Source organism: Eriocheir sinensis, chromosome 60, assembly GCF_024679095.1.
Source record: "Eriocheir sinensis breed Jianghai 21 chromosome 60, ASM2467909v1, whole genome shotgun sequence".
NCBI classification, from domain to species: domain Eukaryota; kingdom Metazoa; phylum Arthropoda; class Malacostraca; order Decapoda; family Varunidae; genus Eriocheir; species Eriocheir sinensis.
This window is the reverse complement of record NC_066568.1, coordinates 1,484,688-1,499,687: the sequence shown is the minus strand read 5'-3', so window position 1 is coordinate 1,499,687 and position 15,000 is coordinate 1,484,688. Positions and strand designations below refer to the sequence as shown.

Here is a 15,000-nt window from a genome sequence, read left to right as displayed (position 1 = left end):
TTAATTACCTCATTGTCACTTATTTATACACCTATCCAATTTACCTTCATTTTTATAGCCTTGTCTAACTACCACTCACTCACCTTCACGGCACACCTGTCATTATCTACCTCACCTGTCCAATTTACCTTCAATTATAGCCTTGTCTAACTATCATTCACCTCTGCACACCTGTCCTTATTTACCTCACCTGTCCAATTTACCTGTCTAACTATCACTCACTCACCTTCACTGCACACCTGTCCTCATTTACCTCACCTGTCCAATTTACCTGTCTAACTTTCACTCATTCACCTTCTCTGCACACCTGACCTTGTTTACCTCACCTGTCCACCTTTTCTAATCAAGCATTCTCGGTGCCTGCAGGTAAGACGCCGGCGGCAATGCAACACGGCAGAAACCAGGTGGATGGGGGGGCTGCAACCCTCACACCTGGCGCCCTCACTCACCTGCTCCCCGCTCTGCTCCTGCTCCTCCTGCTGTCGAGAGCGGCGCTGACTCCCACACACCTGACTGCATCGATTATTAAACTCTAGTGATCTATTTGGATGTTTGTTTGTGAGGGGAAGAGAGAGAGCGTGTGGGTGGGGATGAGAGACTGAGGGGAAATGAAAGCGAGGGTGTGTGTGTGTGTGTGTGTGTGTGTGTGTGTGTGTGTGTGTGTGTGTGTGTGTGTGTGTGTTTAGGTGTGTGTGTGTTTCTTTGTGTGTGTTTTCTAGCAGGTAAGGTTCTCCCCCCCGTTTGTTTTGTTTGTTTTCTTGTTTTTTTATTTGATTACTGTGTTTTCCTTTCTTTTATGTCTAGTTAATTTCATATCAATTCTTTTTCAATAATTTTTGAGGCTTATTCATCTTTTTTCAGGATATTTTTCTATAATTTTTGTCTATTTCCAGCATTTTTTTCTCATTTCCATCCATTATTTTCCTTTTCCCTTAATTTTATTCTTGCAATGTTGTTTTTTCGTATATTTTCAGGCTACTTGTTCCTGTTTTCCTATGTTTATTTTAGATGAATTTCGTTTTATCAATGATTTCGTATTCGTTCGCTTTTTTCGGTTTTTCTTCTCCATTTTTCGTAATTATTCCTTTTTGTCATCAATCATCTCCAATTATTCGTTTTTATCCATTTTATTCGTGTGCCATTTTTCTTTATTTATTTCTCATTGTTTTCATCAGTTTTCCGCTTTTTTTCGGTTTTTCTTCTCCATTTTTCGTAATTATTCTTTTTTTTCATTTATCATCTTCAAGTATTATTTTTTTATCCATTTTTTTCGTGTGCCATTTTTCTTTACTATTTATTTTCAATGTTTTCATCACAATTTTACGTTTTTTTTTTGTTTTTCTTCTCCATTTTTCGTAATTATTCCTTTTTCTAATTTATCATCTCCAATTATTCGGTTTTACCTTTTTTTTCGTGTCATTTTTATTTGCTATTTATTTTCATTGTTTTGATCATAATTATCCGCTATTTTTTTCGTTTTCCGTCGCATTTATTCCAAGTGTTATTCCGCGCGTCGCTCAATCAAGCATTTTTATCACTGTTGTCATAAGCTGCAAGCGTCATTACAGTAATCACGTCGAGTATTAACTAATAAATAAATAAACATGTATAAAGATCCTGGATTACGAAACTCAGTACTAGCCAATCATTATTATTATTATTATTATTATTATTATTATTATTATTATTATTATTATTATTATTATTATTATTGTTTATGGGCTCATTAGTTTGTCTCTCGTTCGTCGGATAAATAAATATATATAAACAAAAATCTCTAAAGTTGAATTTTAGAGATTTATTATAAGAATTCAGTCTCTTGTGTAATACTAGCTCTGTGTGTGTGTGTGTGTGTGTGTGTGTGTGTGTGTGTGTGTGTGTGTGTGTGTTGTGTGTGTGTGTTAATCATTAGGTTATCGATGTGTCATTTCTGTACATAATAATGAGTAGTAGTTTTAAGGCAAATTATTACTGTGTACTTAATTTAGAGAGGGAGAGAGAGAGACAGAGAGAGACATAATGTATATATTCAAGACTCTGAACTTCGTGAATTTACCTCTACACGAAAAAATAATGAAAAAATAATATTGTAATTGTGTTTTTAAATGTGTATAGAAAAAGAGCAGTTATAAAATGCTAGAAAAAGAACGTAAATGGAAATAATAGAAGAAATATAAGAATAAAATGATAGAGGGAAACGATTTAAAAGGAAATGTATAGGAAAAAAAAAGTTAGAAATAATAATTGTTTTTAAAGGTGTTAAAGAAAAAAACCCAGTTATAAAATGCTTGTAAAAGAAAGTAAATGGAAATAATAGAAGAAATATAAGAAAAAATGATAGAAAGGGATTAAAAGGAAATATATAGGAAAAAATAAGTTACAAATAATAATTGTGTTTTTAAAGGTGTTAAAGAAAAAGAACAGTAATAAAATGCTAGAAAAAGAAAGTAAATGAAAATAATAAAAAATATAAGAGAAAATGATAGAGAGAAAGGAATTAAAAGGAAATGTATTGGAAAAAATGCTTAAAATATATAATTGTGATTTTTTGTAAGGTGTGAAAAGGGAAATAAAAAAATACTAAATAGAAGAAAAAAGTGTTAATATATGCAAAAGAAGAGACATACGTAAGAAAGGATGATATGCGGATGAAAAAAAATGTAGAGGAGTGAAAAATTAATGAAAAAACGCAAATAAATAGAAATAGAAGAATATACAAAAGAAAAGAATGAGAGAATGGAATGAAAGAGAAAGAAGATGAAGAGGAGGAAATAACTAGGAAATATAGACAAAAAGAAAGAAGAAAGAAGACAGAAAGAGAAAACGAATGAAAAGAGAAATTGCCATGGAAGAGAACTAACGAAGAGAAGAAGAAAACAAGTAAAGAAAAGGAGAAAATCAAGACAGAGAGGAAAACAAAAAGAAGGAAAGAAGGAAATGACTGATAAATTGAAGGAAGAAGAAAACAAGCAAAGAAAATGAAGAAAATGAAGACAGAGCAAACAGAAAGAAGGAAAAAGAATAAAATCAAGACAGAGAAGGAAAAAGAAGAAATGCAAGACACAGAGCAAACAGAAAAGAAAAAAGAAAAGAAATCATAATTGTAGTAAAAATAGACTGACTGAGAAATTAGAAATAGTGGAATCATCAAGAAGAATAAAATAAATGTGAAGCAAGAGAACGAGAGAGAATTCAGCAACGAAAGTGAAGCAAAATGAAGAGAAGCGAAGTCATGCATAATTATGAGAACTTTTAAACGAGGGAGCGAAAAAAAAAATGTATTGAGAGAGAAAAGAATTTAGTGAGCGTGACAGAAAATGTGGGACTGAAATAAATAAAGAGAAATGATTTGAGAATATGTTATTTAAATTGACTGACTTTCTTTTTTTCTTTTTGTGCAATCTGGGAACGAAAATATAAATGCAAAATATAGAAAATTACAATCGTGAAGAAGAAGGAAAATATATAAATAGAGAAATTAAATGAGAATATGTTATTTAAACTGACTGACCTTCTTTTTTTTATATATTATGTGCAATTTGGAAAAGAAAATATAAATGCAAAATATAGAAAAGAGAATAGAAAGAAGAAGAAAAAGAAGGAAAATAAATAAGTAGAGAAACTAATTGAGAATATATTATTTAAACTCACTGACTTTTCTTTTATATTTTGTGCGATTTGGAAACGAAAATATAAATGGAAAATGGAAAAGAGTAGAAAGAAAAAGAAAAAAAAGTAAATAGAATAATGAATGTATGAATAATGAAATAGAAATGGAAAAAAAGAGAAGAGAAAGAAAAAGTAAATACAGAAAGAATGAAAGAAATTAATGTAGAAGAAATACGAATAGAAGGACATAAATGGAAATAATGAAACAAAGAAGAGAGGAAGAAAGACAGGAGGAAAGAAAGGAATTTAAAGAAAAGAGGAATTACCAAGGAGAAAAATCAACGGAGAAAAAAAGCAAAGAAACAAGAAAAAGACGAAAATCAAAACATTAAAATAGACAGAAAGAAAAAAAAAATCTAGTATGCAGTGTTCAAAAAAGAAAAGAAGAAATAATTCTCGATTGAAATACAACAAAAATAAAAATAAGTAGCAATAATAATGCATAATTTTATATCCAAACTGTAACAAGACAAAGAAGAAAATCAAGACATTAAAATAGACACAAAGAAAAAGAAAAAGAAATTCTAGTATGCAATGTTCAAAAAATAAAATAATTCCCGATTGAAATAAAACAAAAATAAATAACAATAATGTATAATTTTATATCCAAACTGTAACACATTCAACGTTTTTTCTTCCTTCCTTTTTTTTTAACATGAACGCTAAAAGGGAGGAAGCACCAACTCAGAAACGTTGACCATAACATTTCCATATTTTTTTGGTAGTGAAAGAAGAAAATGAGGAAACAGAAGAGGAGAGAAAAGGAAAAGAGGAAAGAAATTGATAGCTGATGACGAGTGAAATAGAAGATAATTTGCTCATCTATTTATACAGTTGTTTTAAGTGAGAAAAAAATGAAAAAATAATAGAAAAATGATAGAAAAAGTGGAAAAGAGAAAAACAATATAGTTGGAGACGAATGAAGAAAGTCGTTTAATACTTTGTCTCCAAATATTATCTGTCTTCTGATGACGAAGGAGAGAAAGAAACGAAGGTACAGGAAAAGATAAGGAGATGAAACGAGAAACGAAAAAAAAAAAAAAAAGATAAATGTAAAAACTAGTGCACGATTTCTGAAAGTAGAGAAAAGAAGAGGAAAGTGACAAAAAGGAAAAGAAAAAAAATACCAATCGCTTACAAAGATGAATGAAAATGAAAAAAAACAATGAAAAGATAAAAAAAATCACTCCTTGCCCTATATATACGTGTACGATATCTCACTGTAACCCATAACGACATGTACACTAACGCACTCTCTCACACCTCTCCAGATGCTCGCTACGTATAAATACCCGCTGTTACTAATGTACTTATTCATGCTACATATCTACCATGTGAGAGAGAGAGAGAGAGAGAGAGAGAGAGAGAGAGAGAGAGAGAGAGAGAGAGAGAGAGAGAGAGAGAGAGAGAGAGAGAGAGAGAGTGAGAGAGAGAGAGGTGCAGCTTGTTAATCATTATACAGGTAATGAACGAAGGTAATTAAATGAACAATACATAGATAGATAGATAGATAGATAGATAGATAAGGGAAAGGATAGGTAGGTAAAGGTAGGTAAATTAGATGGTAAGACAGGTACAGATAGACAGACTGATAGATAGATAGATTAGAAGTTAAGGTAATGATACAGACAGACAGACAGACAGACAGGTTGAAGACAAGTTACTTAAGACACATGTAGAGATTGATAAGGTTTTAGAGGTAGAAATATAAATAGAGAAGTTGATAGATTAGTTTCAAAATGACGAGAAAATACAACTGATACGAGTTTGAGGATAAAGTCAAATAGATAGATAGATAGATAGACAGACAGACTGACAGAATAGATTCCAAGATAGATAATAGATAGAAAGAAAAAAAGCATAATATTGGATAGAGGTAAGTGATTGAATTGACATAGTTAGGTAGGTTAGGTCAGGTTAGGTCAGGTCAGGTCAGGTCAGGTTAGGTTAGGTAATTACAGGTGAAACTAACGAGATATCTCACCTGTGTCAATCTCTTCTTGTAAATAGCGCGAACAGACATTGATGAGCTGTTGTGTATATATAAAAAAAAAGATGTTCTCGTGTGTGTGTGTGTGTGTGTGTGTGTGTGTGTGTGTGTGTGTGTGTGTGTGTGTGTGTGTGTAACTGCAAAAACTACTACAAATAATAATAATAATAATGGTAATAAAGAATAAGTAATGGATGATATTTGATTCTTTATACTTTGTCGATGCTAAGTTTTGTGGTTCCTGATTCTTTTTTGTGTGTTTTTTTGGGTTTTGTAAATATGTTGGAAGAATCATCTCGTCTGTACATATTGCAGGTTAACTACTATAAGATTACACCTGGATGATTGTTTTATGATGGTTATATACATTGCCTGACCCTCCCATCCCTTCCCTCCCCTTCCTTTCCCTTCTTTTCCCTTCCCTTCCCTCTTCTTTCCTTCCCTTCCCTTCCCTTCCCTTTCCCTCCCTTTCCTTCCCTTCCCTTCCTTTCCCTCCTTTCTTCCTCCCTCCTTCCCTTCCATTCCCTTTCATTTTTTCCCCTTCTCTCTCCCTATCTCACCTACCTTGCTGTATTTTTTCCTTCCTTTTTCCTTCCTTCAACTCCTTTCCCTTTTTTTCCTTCCTCCCTTCCTTATTTTCTTTCTTCCTTTCCTTTCCTTTCCTTTCCTTTCCCTTCTTCCCCTCCTCCTCCTCTTCCTCCTCCTCCTCTTTCCTTATTTCAATCCACTCTCCTTTATTTCTCATCATTATCCATTTTTATCTCCCTCCTTTCCTCCTCCTCCTCCTCCTCCTCCTCCTTCTCCTCCTTCTCCTCCTCCTCTGTAACTTAATAAAAAGCAGGAGTGACGTCAATTCTCTCCTCCATTCAACCATTTTCCTCCTTTTTTCCAACTTTTCACAATTTCTCCGTTTCCGAGTGTTACCTTTCGATAATTAAGGGCAGGTAATGGCGCTACAACACACCTGAGCGGAGGGCCTAATTGAGGTTACCTGGATCCGTCTACCTTGGAAATGCTCTGGCTGGTGGTGGTGGTGGTATTATTTTTTCTTTTTTTTTTCGTTTTCTTTTCTCCTTTTTTGATGCTTTTTTCTGCCTCTGTTTTTTGGTCTGTTTTCCGTTTTTTTTCCTTTTTCCTTTTCTTCTAACTTTTTTTATTTTTTTATTTCTCCTTTTTCCATTACATTATTATTATTATTATTATTATTATTATTATTATTATTATTATTATTATTATTATTATTATTATTATTATTATTATTATTATTATTATTATTATTATTATTACTAATTCTTCTATTTTCTTCCTTCATTGTTTCTCTTCCTTTTCTTCTTCTTCTCTTTGTTTCTTCCTCTCTGTTCCTTTCCTTTCTCTCCTTCCTTTCTCATTTTTTTCACTCCTGTTAATCATTTTCTCCATTTACTTTATTTTCCTTTATCCTCCTTCCTTTTCTTCCTCTCTCTCCCTTCCCCTTTTCCTCTTCTTCTTCCTCCTCCTCTTCCTCCTCCTTCCTCTTCACCTGTTTTCCATTAATAAGTTGGTCATATCGTCCTTCCTCCCTCCTCCTCCTCGCCTCCTCCCTACCACTCCCTTCCTCCTCCTCCTCCTCCTCCTCCTCCTCCTCCTCCTCCTCCTCCTCCTCCTCCTCTTCGTCCCTGAGCGTTCCAATACTAATCTCTGTGGTTTATGTGAAGTGTCCTATATTTCTATGTATTTTTACAATAAAACGAGAGAAAAAGAAAAAAAACAAGTGTATAATCTAACCTTTTTGTGGCTGTTGTTGTTGTTGCTCGTTTGGTTGTTTATTATTTTTCGCATTCGTCAATATTTCGTTTATTAATCCTCGTCTGCGTTTATTTATATTTTTTTCGTGTTTTTTTTCGTGTTCGTTGATTCATATTTCGTTTATTTTTCGTTCTCTCTCATTTCCACTTCGTTAATTTTTCGTTGTCGTTTTTACTTCGTTTTTTCTTCCTTTTTTTCTTCGTTTTTACTTTTCATATTTTTCTTTTTACTTTCCTTCTTTCTCTTCCTCTCCTTTCTTTCGTAATCATTTTCTACAAGTGTTATTTTATTATTTTCCTTTATTCTTTCTTTCCTTCATTCCTTTTTTCTTTTTATATTAATTTTCCTACTTGCGATATTTCTTTCTCTTTCCTTCGCCTCCTTCCTTTCCTTCCTAATTGTCATATCCTTCCTCCTCCTCCTCCTCCTCCTCCTCCTCCTCCCCGTCTCCATCACTTTTGCTTTCCTATTTATTTCCTCCTGTCTCTTTTATTCTCTCTTTCTTTCTCTATTTAATTTTTGCTCTGTCAAGAAAAGAGATAACGAGGTAAGTCTTGTTTTCTCTCTCTCTCTCTCTCTCTCTCTCTCTCTCTCTCTCTCTCTCTCTCTCTCTCTCTCTCTCTCTCTCTCTCTCTCTCTCTCTCTCTCTCTCTCTCTCTCTCTCTCTCTCTCTCTCTCTCTCTCTCTCTCTCTCTCTCTCTCTCTCTCTCTCTCTCTCGAAAAATAATGAGGTGACGTAAATTTATCGTTCTTTGTTGCTATACTTTGCAACAGCAACATCAAGAAGAAGAAGAAGAAGAAGAATAGAAATAATAAAAATGATAACCTAATGTAACTAAACTTATACTACTACTACTACTACTACTACTACTACTACTACTACAACTACCACTATAGCGTAGCATGTTGGAGGGGTGAAAGTCTAAGGTGATGGCTTGTCATATTTCACTACCCTGCCACTTGACTTGGTCCCCTACTACTACTACCACTACTGCTACAACTACTACCACTACTACTACTACTACTACAACTACTACCACTACTACTACTACTGCTACAACTACTACCACCACTACTACTACTGCTACAACTACTACCACTACTACTACTACTGCTACAACTACTACCACTACTAAACAAGCCTTTCCAATGTTAGTTCACAGAGAAAATTGTGAAAAATAGATTAGGAGCAAAATAAATAATAAATGTTTGATATAGTTATGTCGAGCTGAACTGCGCTAAATAATTACAGTCATTAGGTTTGTTATAAGTCCATTACGAAAGGAGACTTAATGATTCTCGTGACAAAGAAAATATATATTAGTTCGGTTAATCACCAACGTGGGAAGTGGTTAGTTATGCTAGAAGAGGAAGCTTAGGGGAAATAGGATGAAGAAAATTGAGAGGTAATTGTGTTGATATAATTAAACAAAGAGTATGATAAAGAATGAGATAGTGGTCAGTCAGTTAGTCAGTCAGTCAGTCACTCAGTCAGCAAGTCAGTTATCAAGGACATGAGTTAGTTACTAAGGCCGTCAGTCAGTCAGTCAAGGAGTCGGTCAGTTAGGAAATCAGTCAACCAGTCACCGATATAACCAGTCAGTTAGTTAGGAAATCAGTCACTCAGTCAACGAATTAGTCAGTCAGTCAGTCAATCAGTCAGCCAGTCAGTAAGTAAGTCAGATAATCAGCAAAAGAGTCGGTCAGTCAGTTAACTAGCTCTTGTTAATGTGTCAGTCAGTCAGTCAACTAGTCAGTCAATCAATCCAGCAGTCAGTCGGTTAGGAAATCAGTCACTCAGTCAACGAATTAGTCAGTCTGTCAGTCAATCAATCCAGCAGTCAGTCATTTAGGAAATCAGTCACTGAGTCAACGAATCAGTCAGTCAGTAATCGAAGAGGTGAGTCACGTCTAGAGTCGGTGAGTGAGTCAGTGACGGCCAGGTAAGGCACTCCATGTCACCTCAACTTTAAACTTTACCTGTGTGTGTGTGTGTGTGTGTGTGTGTGTGTGTGTGTGTGTGTGTGTGTGTGTGTGTGTGTGTGTGGATTAAGTCTTCTCTCTCTCTCTCTCTCTCTCTCTCTCTCTCTCTCTCTCTCTCTCTCTCTCTCTCTCTCTCTCTCTCTCTCTCTCTCTCTCTCTCTCTCTCTCTCTCTCTCTCTCTCTCTCTCTCTCTCTCTCTCTCTCTCTCTCTCTCTCTTCATGTATCTAGTCTTTTTTATTTCTAGTTTTATCTTCCTCCTCCTCCTCCTCCTCCTTTTTATCTATATCTAGTCTTGTTAATTCTTCCTTTTCCGTTCTCATCTCATTCCCTTCCTCCTCCTCCTCCTCCTCCTCCTGATCTTCCTCCTCTTCATACCCAAGTGTCTGCAAATTCTGGATGGAAGCAAATTAACACACAAATGGTTCATAACTTTCTCTTGTTTCGCAGATGGTAACTTCTCCTCCTCTTCTTCCTCCTCTTCCTCCTCCTCCTCCTCGTCCTCCTCGTCTTCCCTTCTTCCTTCTTCTTCGTACCTGTTTGTTCCTCCTCCTCCTCCTCTTCCTCTTCTCGTTTCCTGTTACCTGTTTCTCCTTTCTCGTCTTCATGTTATTCAATCTCTCCCTTTCTTTTTTTTTGTTTCCTTTGTTTTCCGTCATTTTTTTCTCGTAATCTCTTTCTTTCCTCTAAACATTATTCCTTTTTTCTTTCTCTCTTCCTTTCTCTTATCTGCTTTTTCCCCTTTTATTCTCTTCTTTTTCGTCTTTTTCTTCCTTTCTCTCCTTCATGTGCTTTGTCATTTCATCTCTTTTATCCGTTCCTCTCGTCTTCCTTCCTCTCACCTGATTCTCCTCTTTCTCTTCTCGTATTCGTCTTCTTTGATTCCCTTTCTCTCTCCTTCCCTTTTTTCTTACGTTTCTCCTCCTGTTACTTCTCTTATTCCTTTCCCTTCCCTCTCCTCCTCTCTTTTTTGTTTCCCTGTTCCTCATTCACCTTTACTTTTCCTTTCCTTTGCTTCCTACCTCTCTCTATTCTTCTTCTACAATTCATATTTATACGTACTAATACCCTCCCTCCCTTAGTAGTAGAAGTAGTAGTAGTAGTAGTAATAATAACAGTAATAATAATACACACACACCCATGGAGTTTACCAGAATTATATTACACTCTTGCTCGCTGCAGTAACTTTAATATCATGATGAAATTATTACATTATGCTTACTGCCTCTATTAAAAAAAAGTGTGTTAGTTGTCTAAATGTTAATAAAAATCCAGTATTGCTTGTTATATTATGAGAGAGAGAGAGAGAGAGAGAGAGAGAGAGAGAGATCAAGGATAGAGTATCATTTTATTTAGGTATTAATGTATTTATTTATTTCTTGTTTCGAAATCGGTAAATGTCAAAGAAGTTATCGTATTATCTCTCTCTCTCTCTCTCTCTCTCTCTCTCTCTCTCTCTCTCTCTCTCTCTCTCTCTCTCTCTCTCTCTCTCTCTCTCTCTCTCTCTCTCTCTCTCTCTCTCTCTCTCTCTCTCTCTCTCTCTCTCTCTCTCTCTCTCTCTCTCTCTCTCTCTCTCTCTCTCTCTCTCTCTCTCTCTCTCTCTCTCTCTCTCTCTCTCTCTCTCTCTCTCTCTCTCTCTCTCTCTCTCTCTCTCTCTCTCTCTCTCTCTCTCTCTCTCTCTCTCTCTCTCTCTCTCTCTCTCTCTCTCTCTCTCTCTCTCTCTCTCTCTCTCTCTCTCTCTCTCTCTCTCTCTCTCTCTCTCTCTCTCTCTCTCTCTCTCTCTCTCTCTCTCTCTCTCTCTCTCTCTCTCTCTCTCTATCCCACCGCTGCCACCAGTGTAACAATCTCTCTCTCTCTCTCTCTCTCTCTCTCTCTCTCTCTCTCTCTCTCTCTCTCTCTCTCTCTCTCTCTCTCTCTCTCTCTCTCTCTCTCTCTCTCTCTCTCTCTCTCAGGTAACTACCGACCCATTAGTCTAACTTCAATTGTAGGTAACCTACTTGAGAGCATTATTAGAGACAAAATTGTGAATTACCTCGAAAGCCACTCATTAATTGGGGATTCACAACATGGCTTCCGTAACAAAAGATCCTGCCTGTCAAACCTACTGACCTTTTATAACGATCTCTTCTCAATTTATGACGTAACCAAATCAGTGGGGGTAGTCTATTTTGATTTCCAGAAAGCGTTTGATAAAGTCCCACATCATAAATTACTTTATAAATTAAAGCAAATAGGCATTGACGGTCAAGTAAACCAATGGATCGCGAATTGGTTGAGCAACAGACAACAAAGAGTTGTGATTGACGGATTTAACTCAGAGTGGGCGCCGGTCACTAGTGGCGTCCCTCAGGGCTCGGTTCTTGGCCCAGTGCTCTTCATTATTTACATCAACGACGTGGATGTTGGACTCAATAATCGCATTAGTAAATTTGCAGACGACACAAAGATTGATAACTCGGTTCTCACTGACGAAGACAGGCAAAGCCTCCAAGAGGATTTGCACAAAATTTCAGCTTGGTCGGATAAATGGGAGATCCCCTTTAACGTAGACAAGTGCCAGGTCCTTCAAGTTGGAACAAAAAATAAGAAGTTCGATTATAAAATACGCGGCGTTAAACTCACAAGCGTTCAATGCGTTAAGGACCTGGGTATTAAAATCGCGTCAAACCTCAAATTCTCACATCAATGCATCGATGCAGCAAATAAAGCGAACAGAATGTTGGGCTTCATTAAAAGAAACTTTTTATTCAAGAATAAAGATGTAATACTTCCGCTCTACAATAGTTTAGTCAGACCCCACTTGGAATATGCGGTGCAGTTTAGGTCTCCCCACCATGCAAAGGACATTGCTAAACTAGAAGGTGTTCAGCGTCGAGCAACAAAAATTATCCCTTCCTTGCGCAACAAATCCTACGAAGAAAGGCTTTCCACCCTTAACATGTTCTCTCTTAAGAAACGTCGCCTCCGAGGAAAACTGATCGAATGTTTTAAAATACTTAATGGTTTCACGAATGTAGACAGAACAAAATTGTTTATGATCGATGACACTTTGCGAACGAGGAACAATGGCACAAAACTCAAATGTAGACAAGTAAATTCAGACTGCACCAAATTTTTCTTCACCAACGTTGTAGTGCGAGAATGAAATAAGCTCCCACCATCAGTGGTCCAGTGTAACACGATTGACTCCTTTAAAAACAAGCTCGACCGTCACTTCCTTGAACTTAATATTAACTAGAGTAGAAAAACAACGTTTTGGAGCCATCTGATTAATGTACAATCACTTAGGTTTAAGGACAGACCACCTATTCTGGACCATGGGGTCTGTGTGGTCTGATTTCCTATGTAAATCTATGTAAATCTCTCTCTCTCTCTCTCTCTCTCTCTCTCTCTCTCTCTCTCTCTCTCTCTCTCTCTCTCTCTCTCTCTCTCTCTCTCTCTCTCTCTCTCTCTCTCTCTCTCTCTCTCTCTCTCTAACACACAGAGAGAGAGAGAACAGGTTGAAATTTCATTGTCACGGGTAATTCTTTTTCTTCCTCCTCCTCCTCCTCCTCCATACCATCGTCCCTTGAGCACGAGATAGGAAGGCAGACATTGAAGAAGAACTTGTTAGGTTTTAATTATTAGCAGCTTGACTTAATGAATACCTCTTGTGTTTTGTTTTTGAGAGTAAAGCAAGTAATGAGAGACTAAAAAATATATATTGGTTGCGTTTGTATGTTTTATAGGAGACTAACTACGTGTTTTATTATTATTATTGCTACTACTACTACTACTACTACTACTACTACTACCACCACCACTACTACTACTTCTACTACTACTACCACTACTATTACTACTACCACTACTACTACTACTACTACTACTACCACTACTTCTACTACCGCCACTATCGATTCTAATTTTGCATATACTTACCTCATTTCTATACACATTTTTATACACACACACACACACACACACATACACACACACATGATCTATATGTATTCCAAAATTTACATATCCATTTATTTAAAACGTTTGATCCGATTATAACTCGCTCACGCACACACACACACACACACACACACACACACACACACACACACACACACACACACACACACACACACACACACACACACACACACACACACACACACACACACACACACACACACACACACACACACTCGCACACACACGCTAAAAGATTCAAGGGATTCCGTTGCTTATATTTTTTCATCTTTCTTTCTTTCATTTTTCTTTCTTTCTTTCATTCTTTCTTTCTTTCTTTCTTTCTTTGTTTATTTATTCACTTTTTTTCTGCATGATTTGATTTTTTTTTCGATAATTATTCATAAACTTTTGAGAGAGAGAGAGAGAGAGAGAGAGAGAGAGAGAGAGATCAATGAATGCATGATGTAACGGATACTAATTTGAATATGCATGAAAAAAAGTTAATTCTCTCTTTCTCTCTTTATCTGCTAATTCATATCCATTTCTCTTTTTTTTATTACTTTGCATTCATATATTCTGTGTGTGTGTGTGTGTGTGTGTGTGTGTGTGTGTGTGTGTGTTTGTGTGTGTGTGTGCGTGTGTGTGTGTGTGTGTGTGTGTGCGTGTGCGTGTGTGTGTGTGTCAAGTGTCAGATTGCTTTTAATAGAGTCATCATTTGGACTCTCTCTCTCTCTCTCTCTCTCTCTCTCTCTCTCTCTCTCTCTCTCTCTCTCTCTCTCTCTCTCTCTCTCTCTCTCTCTCTGAATTATTTTCCCTATTCCTTTTCTCTCCTCCTTCGTCTCCTTAACATATCTCTCCTCTCCTCTGATTTTTCTTCTTCCTCCTCCTCCTCATCCTCATCTTCCTCCTCTTCCTCTTCTCTTTCCTCCTCCTCCTTGTTTTTAATATTCCACTCCTCCTGTTTATTATGCTTTCACTCTCACCCTTCCTCCTCCTCCTCCTACTCCTCCTCCTCCTTTTCCTCCTTCTCCTCGTAATCCTAATCTTCCTGTATTTCATTTCACTTCCTTCATTTTACCTTTTTCATCTCTCTCTCTCTCTCTCTCTCTCTCTCTCTCTCTCTCTCTCTCTCTCTCTCTCTCTCTCTCTCTCTCTCTCTCTCTCTCTCTCTCTCTCTCTCTCTCTCTCTCTCTCTCTCTCTCTCTCTCTCTCTCTCTCTCTCTCTCTCTCTCTCTCTCTCTCTTTCTTTTCCTCATCCTATAATTGCTTCATCAAATATTTTTCCTCCAGCAGACGTTAGTGAGAGAGAGAGAGAGAGGAGGAAAGTCTCTCCACTCATTAGAGAGAGTTTAGAGCTAATTTTCAAGCCTTAGAAAAATATTGTTAAAGATAATTGTGAACTTAATCAGGAGGAGAAATATGGCGGAGAGAGAGAGAGAGATGTGGAAATGAGGGAGTGAGAGAAGAGGTGTGATTAAGGAAGTAAGAAAGAGGAGAGGCTTGAAGAGGAGGAGGAGGAAAAGGAGGAGATGAGATGGAACGGAAGAGGCATTTGCCGTCAAGAATGTAAATAGGAAAAAAAAATAGATGAGAAATGAAAAGTTAATTGGAGCTGACGTAGAAGAGAGAT

The 15,000-nt window shown here is 36.5% G+C and overlaps 1 protein-coding gene across 1 annotated transcript in view; it reads left to right on the top strand.

The window, feature by feature from the left end:
- The window catches only part of LOC126985679 (uncharacterized), a 14,058-nt gene extending 8,262 nt beyond the window's left edge, over positions 1-5,796 (top strand). The window contains exon 3 of the mRNA XM_050840828.1: positions 367-5,796. Within this exon, the coding sequence (XP_050696785.1) occupies positions 367-536 (170 nt within the window). The 3' untranslated portion in view covers positions 537-5,796. The remainder of the gene's footprint in view (positions 1-366) is intronic.
- The last annotated feature ends 9,204 nt before the right edge of the window (positions 5,797-15,000 follow it).